This window comes from Scleropages formosus, chromosome 23 (genome assembly GCF_900964775.1).
Source record: "Scleropages formosus chromosome 23, fSclFor1.1, whole genome shotgun sequence".
In the NCBI taxonomy this organism is placed as follows: domain Eukaryota; kingdom Metazoa; phylum Chordata; class Actinopteri; order Osteoglossiformes; family Osteoglossidae; genus Scleropages; species Scleropages formosus.
Window position 1 is genome coordinate 21,522,378 of NC_041828.1, and position 20,833 is coordinate 21,543,210.

Here is a 20,833-nt window from a genome sequence, read left to right on the forward strand (position 1 = left end):
CAGGTTGCTGCAACCCTGCTTGGAACAAGCGGTTTCAGAAAATGTGTGCGTGGTAATTATTCATTTATTTTTTTAAATAATTTGGTCAGTTTTAATGTAAAACACAGACACACAAATAAATGAATAAAATCAAGACCCTGGCAAAAAGACCAAAAAGACACCAAAGATCACAAAAAGTAAATTGCTTCCACTTCTTGATGTACCTTGAATTTCTCCACAAAGTGTAAAATAATCACTTTTTTTGTGACTTAGATGTATTTCAGTAGATTTTGAGATCCCCGTGATAGTGGTAACATCCTCCTCGTGTGTCAGTAGCAGAGTAATGCATGACATTTACTCTTTTACAAGTACCTATGATTTTCCTTTGATACTTCTACTGAAGTACATAAACAAAAAAGTACTTTTACTCTGATAAATTTCTCAGACGCTCTTCTTATTACTTTTCAGTTTTCACACAATGTTTTAACTTTCTTCCCTAAAAATAATTGTCGCTATTAATGCAACTTTCTGTGGAACTGACTGGCTATGCTTAGCTGAGCGTCGTGTTCTCCTTTGCAATGAACATTTAATGTCTCTGCAGTAAGATTACCTCTTTGTCAATTATATTGGGCAAAGTTCACAAAGAATGAGACTGATCTCAGTTTAGTGCTGAACTGTCAATTTAATGATGTATTTCATCCCACCTTGACTGACCACCTAGTTGACACAGGTCCAAAAAGGTGAACTCTTAAATATGTTTAATATATTAACAAGTTCCTTACCCCTCCCTCTTATATTATGAGAGTTGACTTGTGTAACAGTTAAAGAGGTCTTAATTATTATATATCTGGATATTTGAATAGCGTTAACTTGCTTGCCTGGGTCTCCTCAGTGTCCTGTGGTTTCATCACAGGTTTAAGGTGAATTACACACACACACACACATTTTCAGAACCGCTTGTCCCTTACAGGGTCACGGGGAACCGGAGCCTACCCGGCAACACAGGGCGTAAGGCCGGAGGGGGAAGGGGACACACCCAGGACGGGACGCCAGTCCGCCACAAGGCACCCCCAGCAGGACTTGAACCCCAGACCCACCGGAGAGCAGGACTACAGCCCAACCCACTGCGCCACCGCACCCCCTAAGGTGAATTAGTTACTCTGAAATGTCCATATTGTGTAAATGTGTGAGTGAATCAGAGTTGTGTATCTGTGTGTATGTATGTCTGTGTGAGAGAGAGAGAGAGAGAGAGAGAGAGAGAGAGAGAGAGAGAGCGAGAGAGAGAGAGATAGTGACTGCCCTGTGCTTCTGAGATAGGCTCTGAACCACCATGACCCATACACTGGATGAAAATGTAGACTATAGGTAAAACTACCTAGCAGATGTTGGTCATTTATTTTTTTAAATTTATTGAATTAGTCTTTTTGAGAATATTTAATTTTAGTGGCACAACAGATTTTATTTATAGAAAAGCTATGTAGATATATGTTTTCCATGGGTTAATACTATATTTTAGCATCAAACATTGCTAGTTCTTCAGTATCTTAAAGAGTTTGATCCACATCGTCTGAGCCGCAGGGAGCTAGAGCCTAACCCAGGGGGCAGGGCTAGAGGGGACACACCCAGGACAGGATGCCAGTCCATCACAAGGCACCCCAAGGGGGACTTGAACCCCAGACCCCCCAGAGAGCAGGACAAAGTCCAACCCACTGTGCCACTGTGTCTGCCTCCAAAGAGTTTGATATGAATCAAAATAACAAGTACTTGAAGTAGCTTTCAGAGATAGTACTTTTACTGCTGTAAAAGTTATAAATTTTGGATCAGTGTCAGCTGACTATTTTTAAAGTAACAGTCCTTGTAGTTGAGTACTGTTCTTCATACTGAACTCACCTCTGGTCATGAGGATTGTTAATGCCACAGTCACACTGCAGTTTTCCAAAAAAATGGAAAAGGGAGGGAATGACTGTGGTTTGGGAGAATTCGAACATAGATTTGGGAAGGTCTGTTGCTTAGAGGCTTCGTGGTCAGAGAGACAGTGATCAAGATGTGCGGCTCCACTATGCCAATTCAGGGCCCCTGATAGTTAACAGTGGTGGCGACAGGAGAAGCTGAAAACCAAGATCAAAGGAAAGAAGAAGCGAGACGGATTCAAAGGCAGTGCGAGAAAACAAAGCAACGTTAAGATTTAACCTGCTCGGCCACATGTCTGATAGCAGTACACCAACAAAACCAGAATTATTGCCCTAGAAAACCATACAGGAAGTCCACATAACACAACATAACATGTTGGGAGAAGTTTCAACAGTCCAGCGCATGACAAAAGCAGCACTCTGTCTCGTACTTCAGCTCAAGCGGAACATCCCCATTGCGGGGGATGTGGAAAGAGGGCAGCCGCTTCCCAGGCCACGGACGAAGCAATCCAATACAGAGGCTCCTATTGTAGCTTGGCAAAGTAGCCTCCCTGGCTGTCGGAGACCACATGCACCTCACTCTCAGGCCTAATCTGTAAACTACTTAAAGGGGCCTTATCTCGAGGCTCCTCTGCTTCATTTCATGCTTGATTTACTTTAATTTGTCCGATAGGGCCCGTGGATGTGGAAAGACCCCCATCTTCCCCTGGAAAGTGTTCTGATTTTTCTGCGCCATTGTAGCATGGCAGTTTTTCACTTTTCTATCTCTCCCCCCTCTTTCTCTTCCTCAAGAAGGCACCTCCGTGCTTCGTTACGGCCGCCTGTTTCAGCGGTCCTCACATTTGGGCTAAGGTGGATGAAAGACAGTGGGTGCACCGTTCAACTGTGCAGCACGAGACCCACAGCCACGATGGAGGCTGCTTTCATTAGAGCGCCACCTGGGTGCTTGGGCATACCATGCACTTGAGACAATGTGGGCCAAGTACAGTGGCATCACTGTATACCAAGAGCAAGCAAAATGGATGCAGAGGCAGGCAGCTGGAGCTGGAGTGGCCTGGGTTACACTCATGTTCTGTGCTCTGGATTTAAAATCAGGTACATTCAACATGCAAAGAGCTGCTAGAATAAACAATTTCCCACAAGGAATGTGCCACAGCCTGTCTCTGCTGGTGTGTCATTCTGGTACCCGCAGAGCAATTGCCATTACTATCAAGAACAAGACATTAGAAGAAACAGTGTAAAAAAAAAAAACTGTGAAATACTGACAAGGTGTAAAAAATGCGTAGAGGATGCTATAGGGTGAGTCGGCAGGAAACAGTAAAACTACCATAAGAACAATACTAGTGTTTTCTTAATTAATGTTTTGGATGTTTCATTCAGGGGGCATGGTGGCACAGTGGGTTTGGCCTGTGCCTGCTCTCCAGTGGGTCTGGGGTTCGAGTCCCACTTGGGTTGCCTTGTGATGGACTGGTGTCCTGTCCTGGGTGTATCCCCTCCCCCTCCAGCCTTTTGCCCTGTGTTAGGCTCCAGCTCCCCGCAACCCTGTATGGGACAAGCGGTTTCAGATGGTGTGTGTGTTTCATTCTCCAGTTGGGTAAAATATCACTGGTTTCTCTTCGTCCTTTATGCCACGAAGAGGAAGAGTTTCCAGTGATGGGACACCAGTGCCATGGGCTCAAGCAAGACAGTCCCGTTACCAGACACCAGCGCACTTGTCTCTTCTTATATAATGAATCAGTGCATCTTTTGTTGTGATGCTTAGAGCCCACACACAAATGCACAGACTTATGCAAAGATAAAGGAAAAAAGCGAGAACATTGAAATTCATCTCACAGCCCTGAATTTACTTAACTGCGGCCTGCACTTACCGATAAACAAAGTGATGATCCAGCAAACACGTGTTTATCCACTTTGCTTTAATTAATGTCAACTTGTTTGTTGAACTGTTTATTAATATTCCAGTGAAAACCGTACAATTGAATACTGCACTATTCACACAATCAGGGGAAACATATATATTATTATTTGCCATTTTAATTCCATTAACAACCAGACAAGGCTTTGTCCCCCACCTCTAAACACCTCTGCTCAATAATTTCACAATTGCCCTGATCCAGGGGATTATTAGTAAACAGCTGTTAAATTTCAGTGACAAGAAGGGCAGGAAGCACAAGGGGCAAAGTGCACCTCATACTAATGTGCCCCTCAGCCCTGCCAGCACTACCCAGGGTCAAGGGTCTGTCAGAGCCACTGCACCCTCCTCCCTGGTACGCCTAACAGGAGACAGGAGAGGTTCAGCTCTGCTGGGGGTCATACCTTTCAGTTCTTCCACGCTCAGGTGCACCATCTTTGGCACTGTTATGACAATATAGGCTTAACCATTACAACACATCACTAGAAACCAGCTCATGGTGCTATACTTGCCATTAATGGGAAGGAAAATAAAAATAACTGTTCAATTAGGAAGACATGAATACATTTCCACAAAATGCGAATAAGGAGCCCCTCCGTGAACCGCCACCTTAACGTAGTGGAGGAGTTTGACTGCCTGAATGATCTCAGGAGCTATGTTGCCTGGGGCTATATGCCCCTGGTAGGGTCTCCCAAGGAAAACAGGTCCTGGATGACAGACGAGACAAAGCGCGGTTCAAAACCCCCTTATGATTAAATCAAGGTTCTCGTTTACCCCACCCGCTATGGGGTCACCGGGACCCCACCCTGGAGCAGGCCTGGGGGGGGGCTCGCATGCGAGCGCCTGATGGCCAGGTCTATGCCCACGGGGCCTGGCCGGGCTTAGCCCGAAACCAAGACGTGGAGCCGCTCTTCAGTGGGCTCACCACCTGCCGGAGAGGCCGTAAGGGGCTGGTGCGTTGTGATTTGGGCAGTGGTCGGGGCAGAGTGTCCGGCCGACCCAAACCTCGGGCGCCAACTCTGGCTTTTGGGACTCGGAATGTGACCTCACTGACGGGGAAGGAGCCTGAGCTAGTGCAGGAGGTTGAGACAGCATCAAGATATAGTCGGGTTCACTTCCACTCGCTTGGGTTCTGGAACCACTCTTCTCAACAGAGAGTGGACTCTCCACTATTCTGGCGTTGCCCAGGGTGAGAGGTGGCGAGTGGATGTGGGCTTATTAATAGCCCCCCAGTTCAGCCGCCATGTGTTGGAGTCTACCCCGGTGAATGAGAGGGTCGTCTCCCTGCACCTTCGGGTGAGGGAACTGTCTCTCACTGTCGTTTGTGCTTATGCGCCTAGCGACAGTGTAGAGTACCCAGCCTTTTTAGAGACCCTGGGGGGCGTGCTGGAAAGCGCTCCCACTGGGGACTCTGTCGTTCTACTGGGGGACTTTAATGCCCACGTGGGCAGCGATAGTGACACCTGGAGGGGCGTGATTGGGAGGAACGGCCTCCCTGATCTGAACCCGAGTGGTGAGTTATTGGATTTCTGTGCTAGTCACGGTTTGTACATAACGAACACCATGCTCATGCATAAGGGTGTCCATCAGTGCACTTGGCACCAGGACACCCTAGGTCGGAGGTCAATGATTGACTTTGTAGTCGTTTCTTCTGATCTTTGGCCATATGTCTTGGACACTCGGGTGAAGAGAGGGGCTGAGCTGTCAACTGATCACCACCTGGTGGTGAGTTGGATTCGATGGCGGGGTAAAACGCATAGTGAGGGTCTGTTGGGAATGTTTGGCAGAGGCCCCTGTCAGAGAGGTCTTCAACTCCCACCTCCGACAGAGCTTCAACCAGGTCCCGAGGGAGACTGGGGACATTGAGTCCGAATGGACTATGTTCCACACCTCCATTGTCGGGGTGGTGGTTCGGAGCTGCGGCCATAAAGTCTCCGGCGCCTGTCGCGACGGCAATCCCCGAACACGGCGGTGAACACCAGAGGGATGCCGTCAAGGGGAAGGAGAAGTTCTATCGGGCCTGGCTGGCTCATGGGACTCCTGAAGCAGCTGACGGGTACCGGCAGTCCAGACGGAACGCTGCTCTGGCAGTCGCCGTGGCAAAAACTCGGGCCTGGGAGGAGTTCGGTGAGGCCATGGAAGAAGACTTTCGGTCGGCCTCAAAGAGATTCTGGCAAACCGTCCGGCAACTCAGAGGGGGGGAAGCAGTGTTCCGCCAACACTGTTTACAGCGGAAGTGGTGCGCTGCTGACCTCAACTGAGGATGTCCTCGGACGGTGGAAGGAGTACTTTGAGGATCTCCTCAATCCCTCTGACACGCCTTCCGTAGAGGAAGCTGAGGCCGGGGACTCGGAGGGGAACTCGTCCATTACCCTGGCTGAAGTTGCCGAGGTAGTCAAATAACTCCTTGGTGGCAAGGCTCCAGGGGGGGATGAGATCTGCCCCGAGTTTCTCAAGTCTCTGGTTGTTGTGGGGCTCTCTTGGCTGACACGCCTCTGCAGCATCGCGTGGAGTTTGGGGACGGTGCCTCTGGACTGGCAGACCGGGGTGGTGGTCCCTCTTTTTAAGAAGGGGGACAGGAGATTGTGTTCCAACTATAGGGGGATCACACTCCTTAGCCTCCCTGGGAAAGTCTATGCCAGGGTACTGGAGAGGAGAATCCGACCGATAGCCGAACCTCGGATACAGGAGGAGCAATGCGGTTTTCGCCCTGGCCGTGGAACACTGAATCAACTCTATACCCTCACTAAGGTGTTGGAGGGTTCATGGGAGTTTGCCCAACCAGTCCATATGTGTTTTGTGGACCTGGAGAAGGCATTCGATCGTGTTCCTCGTGGCATCCTGTGGGGGGGTACTTCGGGATTATGGGGTTCAGGGCTCGTTGCTACGGGCTGTTCGTTCCCTGTATGACCGGAGCAGGAGCTTGGTTCGCATTGCCGGCAGTAAGTCAGACCTGTTCTCGGTGCATGTTGGACTCCGCCACGGCTGCCCTTTGTCACCAATTCTGTTCATTATCTTCATGGACAGAATTTCTAGGCGCAGCCAGAGAACGGAGGGTGTCCATTTTGGTGGCTGCAGGATCTCGTCTCTGCTTTTTGCGGACGATGTGGTCCTGTTGGCTTCATCGAATCAAGACTTACAGCGTGCACTGGAGAGGTTTACAGCCGAGTGTGAAGCGGTGGGGATGAGAATCAGCACCTCCAAATCCGAGACCATGGTCCTCAGTCAGACAAAGGTGGATTGCCCCCTCCGAGTTAGGGGGGGAGGCTCCTCCCTCAAGTGGAGGAGTTTAAGTATCTCGGGGTCTTGTTCACGAGTGTGGGGAAAAATGGAGCGGCAGGATGACAGACGGATCGGTGCGGCGTCCGCAGTAATGCGGTCACTGTACCGGTCTGTTGTGGTGAAGAAGGAGCTGAGTCGTTAGGCGAAGCTCTCACTTTACCGGTCGATCTACGTTCCTACCCTCACCTATGATCATGAACTCTGGATCATGACCGACAGCATGAGATGACGGATACAAGCGGCGGAAATGAGTTTCCTCCGCAGGGTGGCTGGGCGCACCCTTAGGGATAGGGTGAGGAGCTCAGTCACCCGAGAGGAGCTCGGAGTAGAACCGCGTGGGGTGAGAGACAGGGTTTTTCAAACCTGCAATAAAACTCATGCAAATCGTCGGCCAGTTGCTGATTCGACACAGTGCTGGGGGATGGTGTCTTGTAATTGGTGATGTCTTTCAGGCCTTTCCACACTGATGCTGGGTTGTTGGCTGAAAACTGTTTTTTCAGCTTTTCGGAGTAGTTTCTCTTAGCCGCTTTGATCTCCTTTGTCAGTGTGTTTTTGGCCTGTTCATACAAGACTTTGTTCCCATTCCTGTAGGCATCATCTTTGGCCTGACGAAGCCAGTTTTGCCGTAGTAAGAGAAATTTCTGAAAAACAAAAAACCTGAAAGCCATCCTGAAGAGTTCATGAGACACCGCATTGCCCAATCCAGCTCTAATTTGAGCGACCAGAGTGGAGCTCAGTACTAGTTTACCAGTTACTGGTTTATCTGTGCCTTCCACTGCTCTCTCTGCTAAATGCTTGAGGGGTTCAATCAATGGCGCTTTGATCTCAGCTGGAACTGTAATTATTTAACATTGTTACGAGGATTTTGCCAGTCCATGCAACCATTAAATCCCTTTTACACCCTCATCTTCCGGGGCATAATCTGCATCAGTCTCCCGTCCTGTTCCTGGCTCCCCACCCTCCCACCGTGGCCTGAATCCACCAACTCCAGGGGCAAATGAAAATGTCTTCATGCAGAACCTGCCAGCAGTTTTAACATCTCCTTAAGCTTGTGACATTTTCTTTTCCATTTCCCATTTTTTTTTTTTTTTTTTAACAAGGAACTTGCTCCATCGCAAAAGCTCAGCCTTGTGGGAGCCACAGAGGCTGCCATGTTGCTCCGAGGATGTGCGAAACAACTGGAAAAGACAGTTTATAACTTGGAGGCATTTTTTTCCATTACCAGAACAGTAGGCAGCCAGTGATTCAGTAAATGGACTACGGCTCAGTAGGTTGCTAGTTCAGGTCCTGGGGGTTCTACCACTATTACCTCAAGCCAGGTGCTGTTATTGCTCCAGTAACTGCCCAGGTGTATAAAGGGAAAAAATTTTAAATTTTGAACTACAGTACATACACTGCTTTGGGCAAATGGCTTCATGCAGTGACCATGGTATTTAAATAGCTAGTTTTCTAGCCAAAGCTGGGTGCTGAAGCACCTACTGACCCACAGTGGATGCTGTAGTTTGGATATCACAGTTGGACAACCGATTTCCCCCGTGGCCTTTGAACAGGCCTCCATTTACTCAGACTGCCAGGAACCGCCATAGAACACTTCATAGACTTACAGATTACTATTATAAACACAAATTTAATTTTTGATGATAAAGCAGAATCAATATTTTGTTTAGGACTTCGATATTTGCATAGTTACAGTGCATGTTATGGAATGGTATTATTTGTTGTTTGGCAGGTGAACATTGGAACACGTTTTCCTCTGGGAACCCCAGCTATTTCAGCATCCTCATGAATAACTGTGCACTTCTCACCGGAGGTTCAAGGGGGATTGATTTCTTGCCTCACACGCTGTGCTTCCTAGGTAGCAGCTGGGACTGAACCACTACAACCCGGGACACATTAGCATATTAGTCTACAGAAAGAGTGGAGAAAGAACACTTCAGAAATGGCATTTCAGGAAAATGTGGCTGTTCTGTCCTCTCTGTTACTCCACTGCATGTCTCTGATCATTTCTTCATCTCCTTCCATCCCTGCCTCACCACTAATCCCTCTCCTTCTTCTGCACCCATTGTCAATTTCCACTGTAACTTAAAATCTCTCTTGTCTTCCTGTCTTGCCTCTGCCACGCTGTCCACTCTCCCTTCTGCTGAACAATTTAAAAAAAATTCAAGGCTCACATGGACCTGGATGTCTACAAACAACTATCTACTTTTCAATCTGGTGTCTCCTCAGCTAGAACAACCTTCTTCCAGAACAAAATACAGTCTGCAGCTAACAAACCACACAGACTCTTTGCCCCCTTCTCATCCCTTCTGTGTCCTCCACTGCCTTCTCCTCCATCTTCTCTCACTGCTGGCACCTTTGCTATTTTTTTTCCAGAGACGAAGTCAACACAATCACAGACAAGTCCTCAGCATCACCCTGCCCTGTTCATGCTGGACCTCCCTGTAAAGTCATGCTCTTCAAATTCAAGCCACTTTCAGAATCTTAAATCTCCAACTTCCTGATAACACACAGAGCGACCACCTGCTCACTAGGTCCAATCTCATCGTCACTCCTACAGACCATCTCCCCACAACTCTCCACCTTCATCTCCAAGATCGACTTCTCGCTCTCCTCTGGCTGCTTCCCATCTGCTTTCAGAACTGCCCTCATTTCACCTCTGGTAAAGAAACCCTCTCTGAATCCTAACTCAGTCCAAAACGACAGGCTAGTCTCCCTCCTCTCCCTTCTGTTAAAAAAAAAAAACCTCTACAATGGGCGGCCTGTGATCAACTATCTGAATTCCTCACTCTGAATCATTTCCTCAATGGATATCAGTCTGGATTCAAAGTTGGTCACTCCATGGAGACAATGCTCAGGCCAGTGTCAGATGCCCTACAATCAGCTAGAGCAGCCTCCCTCTCCTTGGTGCACATCCTCCTTGCTCTGTCTGCAGCATTCAACACTGTCAACCACCAGATTCTACTCTTCTCACTTTGTCAGCTTGGGATCAAAAGAACAGCATGGAGGCATCTGAAACCTACGTATCTGACAAATCCTACCAAGTGGACTGGTGCGGCTCCCCTGTCCCTCTCAACTGGTATCCCACCAGGTTCGGTACTGGGCCCTCTGCTCTTCTCAGTCTACACATCCTCCCTGTCATTGCCTCCCATGGACTGAAATACCACTGCTATGCCGATAATACCCAGCTCTTCCTCTCCTTTCCACCTGGATCATAAGACATTTCTGTGTACGTTACTGTCTGCCTGTCGGACATCTCTGCATGAATTTCTGATCACCACCTACAACTGAACCTCTCCAAAACTGAAATCCTTCACTTCCATACTGGCCTGTCTTTCTGTCGTGAATCAAACTGGACAACTCACTCATTTTGCCTACCTCCTTGGCTAAGAGTCTGGGAGTGATGATTGACTCAAGTTTTTCTTTATCTTAGCACATTGAAGCCACAACCCAGACATGCAAATACATCCTGCATAACATCTCTTTCAGGCTCTACAAAACTACTTGTCCAAGCCATGGTGACATCCCGTCTGGACTATTGCAACTCTCTGCTGTCTGGCCATCCTGCTACTGCTATCAAACCTCTACAGCTGATACATAGGAATGTGTTCTGTATCGCCCCTCCTTGTCTCTCTGCATTGGCTTCCTACAGCTACCTGGATCAAATTTAAGACCCCAGTTATGGTTTACAAATGCATCAATAAAACTGCTCCCAGCTATCTACAAGACTTGATCCTCCCCTATACCCCAACCACCCCCCACATCTGCCAACCTGATGGTCCTACGCACAAAAGGTAGAACGAAGGTCCTCGCTCTGGCTCCGTTGCGGTGCAGTGACCTCCCCTCTCACTCAGAACTGCTGATTCTCTGTGAACATTTAAAAAGGGTCTTAAAACCCACCTTTTCCAAACTCACCTTGCCCATGATCTCTTAAGATCATGTAATGTTGTGGCATGTCAGGGCGGTCCGAAGGGGGGGGGGGGGGGCAGTGCCTGGGGCGGAACAATAGTAGCTGAACCTGATCAAGGCCTCTATTTCTTCCCCAGTTCGAGCAGTGACAGAGAGTGAACAGAGGAGCTGACGCTGGCGACGACCCAGAGATGCTGATGACAGAGAGCACGAGCACGCCCACAATCCCGAACCCCATCACAGCCCCTCATCCCGAGCACCCCCACGAGACACCAGTTCCCTATGCCTCCTTTTCCCCCTGTCCCTTTGTCTGCTGGTCCTCCCTCTGTTGAATAAAACCCCCCCTCTCTAGCAACGCACGTGTTTGTGTCAGCGCTTTTTGTTACAAAGGTATAAATGGTAATGCACTATAACTTTAAGATCATGCCAGAATAAACCTTTGCACAGCTACTCCTGTAATGTAATGCAATTGTTTATATGTATCTAGAAAAAAAAAAAGTAGAAAGGTAACAAGGGGTGTGGTGGTGCAGCAGGTTTAGCCAGGTCCTGCTCTCTGGCAGGTCAGGGGTTGGAGTCCTGCTTTGTGTGCCTTGCGATGGACTGGTATCCCATCCTGGGTGTGTCCCCTCCCCCTCCAGCCCTCCACCCTGTGTTGCCAGGTTAGGCTCCCGTTCACCGCGACACTGCTTAGGACAAGCGGTTTCAGACAGTGTGTGTGTACTATAAAGGTGATCAAGAATTGTGGATATTCTGATAAAGTTTTATGCAGCTACTCGTGTGATGTACATTGTTTCATATGGTGGAAAGAAACTAACTGCACTTAAGTATCACGAGTCCGCACCTAACTTTCTCTTCCTGCTAATCTAAGGCACACATTGTAGGTATGATGCTCTGTAGAGAAGCATCTGCTAATTGAAAAAATGTAAATGTAGAATAAGAAGTAAAGTGTAGTATTTCACAGGTGTCATCACTGAGGTCAGAGCTACATTACATAAATGGACTGTTGAACTAAGATCTTACTGGGCTACACACAACAATTGCCTCGCAGCTCCTGGATTGTGGGTTTGACTCCAGGTCAGTCTTTTTTTTTTTTTTTTTTTTTTTTAATTGTAAAGTGCTTTGAGAGGCTGCTTTTAAAATTGCTATATGCAGTAAATATTATCATCACACACAAGGCGTAAGGCTGGAGGGGGAGGGGACACACCCTGGACGGGACACTAGTCCGTCGCAAGGCACCCCCAGCGGGGACTCGAATCCCAGACCCCCCCAAGAGCAGGACCGCGGTTCAACCCACTGCGCCACCGCACCCCCTCCCTTATCACTATCATCATTATTATTGGAACACTACCTTACGAGGCAATTTTCTAAATTACTGTAACTTAATTACCCTCTCCTGAGCTATTAGTAAAATATCAACTGTGATAAAATAAGAAATCACGGGGGTATGGTGGAGCCTGCCTGCTCTCTGGTGGGTCTGGGGTTTGAGTCCCGCTTGGGTGCTCTGCGATGGAGTGGTGTCCCGCCCTAAGCCCTGTGTTGTCGGCTGAGGCTCCAGCTCGATGAGACTCCTCTCGGGACAAGCAGCTTTGCTCTGTGTGTGTGTGTGTGTGTGTGTGTGTGTGTGTGTCATAACAAATCATCCATCCATCTTCCTCCGCTTATCCGGGACCGGGTCGCGGGGGCAGTAGTCCGAGCAGAGTCCTCCAGACTTCCCTCTCCCCACACACCTCCTCCAGCTCCTCTGGGGGAACCCCAAGGCGTTCCCAGGCCAGCTGGGAGATGTAGTCTCTCCAACATGTCCTGGGTCTGCCCCGAGGCCTCCTCCCAGTGGGACATGCCCCGAACACCTCCCCAGGGAGGCGTCCAGGAGGCATCCGGAACAGATGCCCGAGCCACCTCAACTGGCTCCTCTCGATGCTGAGGAGCAGCGGCTTTACTCCGAGCTCCTCCCAGGTGACTGAGCTCCTCACCCTATCCCTAAGGGAGCACCCAGCCACCCTGCGGAGGAAACTCATTTCTGCCGCTTGTGTCCGCCATCTCATGCTGTCGGTCATGATCCAGAGTTCATGATCATAGGTGAGGGTAGGAACGTAGATCGACCGGTAAAGTGAGAGCTTCGCCTAACGACTCAGCTCCTTCTTCACCACAACAGACCGGTACAGTGACCGCATTACTGCGGACGCCGCACCGATCCGTCTGTCATCCTGCCGCTCCATTTTTCCCCACACTCGTGAACAAGACCCCGAGATACTTAAACTCCTCCACTTGAGGGAGGAGCTCCCCCCCTAACCCGGAGGGGGCAATCCACCTTTGTCCGACTGAGGACCATGGTCTCGGATTTGGAGGTGCTGATTCTCATCCCCACCGCTTCACACTCGGCTGTAAACCTCTCCAGTGCACGCTGTAAGTCTTGATTCGATGAAGCCAACAGGACCACATCGTCCGCAAAAAGCAGAGACGAGATCCTGCAGCCACCAAAATGGACACCCTCCGTTCTCTGGCTGCGCCTAGAAATTCTGTCCATGAAGATAATGAACAGAATTGGTGACAAAGGGCAGCCGTGGCGGAGTCCAACATGCACCGAGAACAGGTCTGACTTACTGCCGGCAATGCGAACCAAGCTCCTGCTCCGGTCATACAGGGAACGAACAGCCCGTAGCAACGAGCCCTGAACCCCATAATCCCGAAGTACCCCCCCACAGGATGCCACGAGGAACACGATCGAATGCCTTCTCCAGGTCCACAAAACACATATGGACTGGTTGGGCAAACTCCCATGAACCCTCCAACACCTTAGTGAGGGTATAGAGTTGATTCAGTGTTCCACGGCCAGGGCGAAAACCGCATTGCTCCTCCTGTATCCGAGGTTCGGCTATCGGTCGGATTCTCCTCTCCAGTACCCTGGCATAGACTTTCCCAGGGAGGCTAAGGAGTGTGATCCCCCTATAGTTGGAACACAATCTCCTGTCCCCCTTCTTAAAAAGAGGGACCACCACCCCGGTCTGCCAGTCCAGAGGCACCGTCCCCAAACTCCACGCGATGCTGCAGAGGCGTGTCAGCCAAGAGAGCCCCACAACAACCAGAGACTTGAGAAACTCGGGGCAGATCTCATCCCCCCCTGGAGCCTTGCCACCAAGGAGTTATTTGACTACCTCGGCAACTTCAGCCAGGGTAATGGACGAGTTCCCCTCCGCGTCCCCGGCCTCAGCTTCCTCTACGGAAGGCGTGTCGGAGGGATTAAGAAGATCCTCAAAGTACTCCTTCCACCGTCCGAGGACATCCTCAGTTGAGGTCAGCAGCGCACCACTTCCGCTGTAAACAGTGTTGGCGGAACACTGCTTCCCCCCTCTGAGTCGCCAGACGGTTTGCCAGAATCTCTTTGAGGCCGACCGAAAGTCTTCTTTCATGGCCTCACCGAACTCCTCCCAGGCCCGAGTTTTTGCCACAGCGACTGCCAGAGCCGCGTTCCGTCTGGACCGCCGGTACCCGTCAGCTGCTTCAGGAGTCCCATGAGCCAGCCAGGCCCGATAGAACTCCTTCTTCAGCTTGATGGCATCCCTTACCTCCGGTGTCCACCACCGTGTTCGGGGATTGCTGTCGCGACAGGCACTGGAGATTTTATGGCCGCAGCTCCGAACCGCCACCCCGACAATGGAGATGTGGAACATAGTCCATTCGGACTCAATGTCCCCAGTCTCCCTCGGGACCTGGTTGAAGCTCTGTCGGAGGTGGGAGTTGAAGACCTCTCTGACAGGGGCCTCCGCCAAACATTCCCAACAGACCCTCACTATGCGTTTGGGCCTGCCAGGTCTGTCCAGCGTTTTACCCCGCCATCGAATCCAACTCACCACCAGGTGGTGATCAGTTGACAGCTCAGCCCCTCTCTTCACCCGAGTGTCCAAGACATATGGCCAAAGATCAGAAGAAACGACTACAAAGTCAATCATTGACCTCCGACCTAGGGTGTCCTGGTGCCAAGTGCACTGATGGACACCCTTATGCATGAGCATGGTGTTCGTTATGTACAAACTGTGACTAGCACAGAAATCCAATAACTCACCACTCGGGTTCAGATCAGGGAGGCCGTTCCTCCCAATCACGCCCCTCCAGGTGTCACTATCGCTGCCCACGTGGGCATTAAAGTCCCCCAGTAGAACGACAGAGTCCCCAGTGGGAGCGCTTTCCAGCACGCCCCCCAGGGACTCTAAAAAGGCTGGGTACTCTACACTGTCGCTAGGCGCATAAGCACAAAAGCCCACCGAAGAGCGGCTCCACATCATGGTTTCGGGCTAAGCCCGGCCAGGCCCCGTGGGCATAGACCTGGCCACCAGGCACTCGCATGCGAGCCCCCCCCCCCCCAGGCCTGGCTCCAGGGTGGGGCCCAGGTGACCCCATACTGGGCGGGGTGAACGAGATCCTTGATTTAATAGTCTTAAGGGGATTTTGAACCGCGCTTCGTCTCGTCTGTCACCCAGGACCTGTTTGCCTTGGGAGACCCTACCAGGGGCGTATAGCCCCAGGCAGCATAGCTCCTGAGATCATTCAGGCACTCAAACCCCTCCACCTCAGTAAGGTGGCGGTTCGCGGAGGGGTATAACAAATCAAACTGCACAAAAACATTTGTAGTGGTGTTGCTTTTCAAGTGTAATTGTAAACATTTCATCTCTCCCAGTTGTAAACCAAGAGCTATGGCTTTACTTTGAGTTTGTACTTTTTAAAAATCTTCCTGTGCCATCTTTATAACAGTTTTGCTTAATACTCATATAAATGATAAACAGTTATGCAATTTTAATAGCCTGCAATCTGGCAGAACAACTGACAAAGGAAGGCAGAAGAAGGCATGCCCCACATGGAGGAAAATGCCTCTAGCCTTCTCTGGTTCGCCCAGTCACCAAAGCTCATATTTTAATTTAAACATCTGTTCTTCCATTTCTTCTATGTCTAGGTTGATGACTTGTGATACAAATTTTAAGGAACGAATTACCTCTACTCTTAAGTCAAAATTTCACTTTATACTCATTCACTGAATATCTTTTTTCTCCCAATTGACTTAATGTTAAGCTAGTTACAGATATTTACCCATTTTTTCATCGCAGAAATTTCAAGTAAGTACTTTGCGTAAGGGTACTAGAGCTGGTAGTTGGATTTAAACCACCAGTCTTTCAGAGCAGGGGTATCAGCTATAATCATTACTCCGCCAGCTATGCTCAGAATTCTTTGCAAGAATTCTTGAAAAAGGAGCCTTTGTTATAAAAGAGAAGCCTGTACAGATTTACTAGGTTGTTGTATTATTAATGTTTACTGCTAATTTAATGCTAGCTCATATTTAAACACGTCACTGAATGGTATAAATGGAAACTGAATTGTACTGGTATAAATGATGTAGCTTTGCACTGCAAAAAAATTATTGTATGCTGTGTACAGTCTCAGTGAAGTACTTACACTTTTTTTGCTCCTCCTTTTACAAAAAATGTCTCTGCAGAAAGCTGCTCAGTTTTCACCCTGTTCCCCCCCCCCCCAGCTCACTTAGCCTTTGTTCCACATTTCACAAGAGCTCAACGTGAAGGGGTGACATGAGGCCACTGTCACCACAGGCCATTGGGATGCCAACAGAAGCACCGTTGCAGTGGCGTGGCCAAGAGTCTGGAGGACTCCTTCTCACTATGGCAGTGACAGTAGGTGACAACAGCAGCTTGAAGGGAGAGGGGCATTCCTTTTAAATAGTCATGTTTGGAAACAATTAATTTACAAAGATCAACCTGGTGCTAAATCCTGGCAATTAAACAAATCTATTAGTCAAGTAACACAGGCTAATCAAAATGATTTATCATTACGCTGTTCTTGTTTGCCTAAATGTTGTTTGGGATGCTTCCAGGAGGTCTTCACTGAAACAATTTCACTTATCAGTAATTAGAGTCCACAAAATGAGGTGTGGAAGGCTGATTACTTCAAAGGTGTGCAGTTTCACCTCCGTTGCCATGGTCACTGAGCAACAGCCAACTGATCCCCCACAGTAACCCCCAGTTATAGCTCAGTGTAACAGAGAAGCTGAATGACATGGTGGAAAGAGGCCTTTAATAAATTTTAATGAAACATTTCTGTTACATAAGGCCAAGATGCAGAGTGTGAAACCTGCTTGTATCGAGCATTCTTTGGTACCATCTACTGAGCCGCTGTGCTGGCAAGCCGGAGATGCCATCGGCACAGAATGCTGCATCTGAGGCACTTCGCTTGTGCGACATTACACAAAAAAGCATGTTTTCATAACTGCTTTCTTTCACAGGTAACAGCCACAGTCACGATTCAGCACAAATCACTGCCCGTGCTTTATTATCCTGATGAATGCCAGTCATTTTGGCACCACTCATTTTGACAACAAAATGGATCTTTGTTCTTCATAAGTGTCATAATTGACAATGACAGTTATACATGTCTATAAATGTTAATGGATGCTAATGATACATCTAATTTGATGAGTTTTCAGGACAGCCAGGTAGAAGTGAAGGACCTGCCCGTGTGGAGATGCAAACATGGCAAATGTGCACCACAGGGAGACTCCCTCAACAAATGTCTCCACAGTTAAGTGCCACAAAAACAGGACATTTCACTGTATGTAATAAGATGAAATACACCACAGACTTCATGAGTGACACAGGCTGATGCCATCTTTTTTCTGGCAGACAGGCTGAGTGCCTGAGAGGTAGCACACTTTCACTAGAATGCCTAGTCTACTTTCTAGCTATGGGCACGCAACAATTTGTGTTTATAATCAATTGATTATAATCAACCATTTGTCCTGAGCAGGGCTTCCTTTGGAGCCTTTGCCATAAGTACAAGGCCAAGGGAATACACAACAGATTGGACACGAGTCCATCACAGAGTAGCCACAAATACACAGACACACACACGGTAATTTAGAGTCACCAGTGCACCTTAACTGCATGTCTTTGGAGCACTACTCACTGCACCACTGTACCACCCATGAATTATCTCAACACCACAGCATAAAACTCCCATAATGCTCTGGTCCAGGTCTCCTGCTTAACAACAACAACACCTGACTTTTGCGCATCAGACACATTTACACTGACTTGCTCAACTTTCACCACAGTACTACAAGTTTTACACATGTTCTGCAAGGAAAAAGCAAAAGATGAAAGGAGAAGAATGTCCACTTCACTTTCAACTTACTTCAACTCATGGCAGGAAACCTCTATGCGTCGAACAGCTCTGAGGGCAATGAGTGAGAGAGGAAGAAGCACACTGCAAAAGTTCCCATCAGTAAAATTAAAGGCTGAAAAACACACTTTGTGATGACAAAGTTCTTTGTTAGCCTGAACACATTTTCAAGTTTTATTGAGGAGGTGAGAATCACTTGTTACACTAAAGTAATATATGTGAAATGACCACAATGACACAAAAAAAAGTGTGTGTTTTGGGTTAAGGTAAAGGTTAGCCACTCAGGAACACATACGTTCTGGGGGGTGATTTTTGCACCCTTCGTATTTTCATTGGACAGAGGGAACAGGTGGCTTGCATATCGCAGGACCGTAATGTGTTCCCATAAAAACAGCGAATGCAGCGCCTCCCGCTGTCACTGTGCGGCACTTCTCCGGCGACCTCCCGGCCTGCCTGATCACAAAGATGGGCCGTGACAACTATCTACGCCTCCTTATCTTCCGCAGGCCATCCTCATTTCTTGAGGCAGATTTAAATGCTAATTTAAAATGTAATGATAAACGTGTACTTCGATAGCTGTGATAACACAGCGACTTGTCATTACGAGAGAGCAAACCCATGGAGCAACCGTCACCCTCACACCAAACACTTCCACAGCACCTCTGTTTCATTCCTCACTTCTCATTCCTGGAATGCAGGTGAACGTGAGCACATTTGGTTCCCTAACAAGGAGCACAAAGGTTTGCAGAAGAAATCTAAGGAGGCAAAAAAAAAACAAAGCAAGTCTTTTCAAGCCTTAAGAGAATGCAAAAAAAAGATCCTTGGAGTGGGAAAGATAATGATAGTTGTCATAAGCCCTCAGATAGCCGCACATGCGAGCCAGTGTTCTAGCTTGATAACAAAGTCATTTAATTAGTTTCATTCAGCTCTGCAAACTAAACTCAATGGTGATAACGAGCACATTTAATCCCCATGTATCTCCTCATCAATTTGCCGTCTCTGCTTTGTGGGCGAACGGTCTTGTCAAACACCCTCATTAGGGTATTAAGTCATTAAGAGCAATTCCATGTACTGAGTCTGAGGTGCAAAAGATGCATACGGTATATGTTCTGCATGTGTGGACAGGCATCTTGTGCTGGACTTGGATCAAGGGCACATCCTTTCTGGGCCACATGAGGAAAGGCAACCCTCAGCTCTCATGGTTCCCTTGCCCGAGTATTGCAGCCTCCTAGGGACACTCCTCCGCACAGATTAATCCAAGGACCGAGATCATGCCGGCAAGGTGTACAGCAGCAAACGTTTACATATTGAAACAAAACCCTTCCCTTCAAAGGCACATACACACATTTCTTATAGCTGATAAGCACTAAGAAATCCATTATTCATGGGCTTTTCATGAGTAACTTACAGAGCACCTTGTTTGACTCAAATAAGAGACACCCGACATCTGCAAACTCTTCATTTAATCTCAGTTTTATAGGGTTTACTTACTCGGACCATCCCAGTCCTCGGGTTCACACTGGTTCTTCTTCTGCTCACTGTCCTCAAGTTCCCCCAGCTCCTGAAGGCCTTCTGCTTCATCTGGAGGAGGGTCAAAGGTCAGAGTCCACATCATGTCAAGTACACCCTTTGCAAGGTTTTGTACCTTCTGTTCTCTGCACAGATCTGTGGCAGCCCCTCTTTTTGTTCACTCATAAAAACTTCCTTCTTGAGACAAGGTAGTTGGACTCAATGTTCTTCAGTCATATGGCCAAACTTTACATTGTATGAAAGCCATATAGCACGAGTTCCATGGTCTCTCTCCCCATGCCAGGTGCTGTCTACAACCACAGGCACCTTGCAGGTGTAGGATAACACAGAGCAATGTAGGGTAAATAGAAAAATGAGTCCATGCCACTGCAGGAACAGAGCCCAGTGCGACACATATGCATTTGGAGCATAGAAGTGTTTGAATCAAAGAATTAGTGTGAGGCGTGTGCACAAAGCTCTGTGAAGCCATGTACCGCTACTGTTTAATTACATGGCAGAAAATGAGCCTACTAGACGTGTGTGCGGTAAAGCTGTGATTAAGACTTGCCTGACTCCCATCTGACACTGCTTTGGGACGCATTCACACCCTGAAATGTGCAATTTCGGACCGAATATGTTCTTATAAGAAATACTGAGTAAAGCCAAAAAAGAATAAGGAATACACCCGTAAACAGCGGTCTTGATCTATATGCAGAGGAAATCCACTGTATAATTTAAGACGTATAAAACAGGACAAGACAAGCATATTTAAAAAAAAAAAAAAAAAAAAATCCTCAAATTGTCTTGCGCATATGATAATATAGCTCACACACGCGACTTCCACAGGGTGAAAAGTAATGCATTCCTGAAAAACACTTTCTAATGCCAATTCTCAAAACTGTACTTGCTGTTACTTTCAATGTTAATAGTTATGTGTTCCTGAACTCCAAACCCGAACCCAATTATATTCTATAATTAAAGATAACACAACAGCTTCTCTTCATTGATTCCTCTACAATACTGTCTGTCTGCCAGTACTTGTTGAGCTCTTCTGTAGCTGTTACACACTGCACAGCTAACAAATAGTCACAAACAACACAAACATATGTATAGTGCTTATAGGCAGGCAGCAGCTAGTGAGGCTGGGAAAATCTTC

General features: G+C 48.0%; 1 protein-coding gene across 1 annotated transcript in view; it reads right to left on the reverse strand.

The window, feature by feature from the left end:
• The window catches only part of zfpm2b (zinc finger protein, FOG family member 2b), a 107,779-nt gene that overhangs the window by 61,243 nt on the left and 25,703 nt on the right, over positions 1-20,833 (reverse strand). The window contains exon 4 of the mRNA XM_018741457.2: positions 19,660-19,749. Coding sequence (XP_018596973.2) covers positions 19,660-19,749 — 90 coding nt within the window. The remainder of the gene's footprint in view (positions 1-19,659; positions 19,750-20,833) is intronic.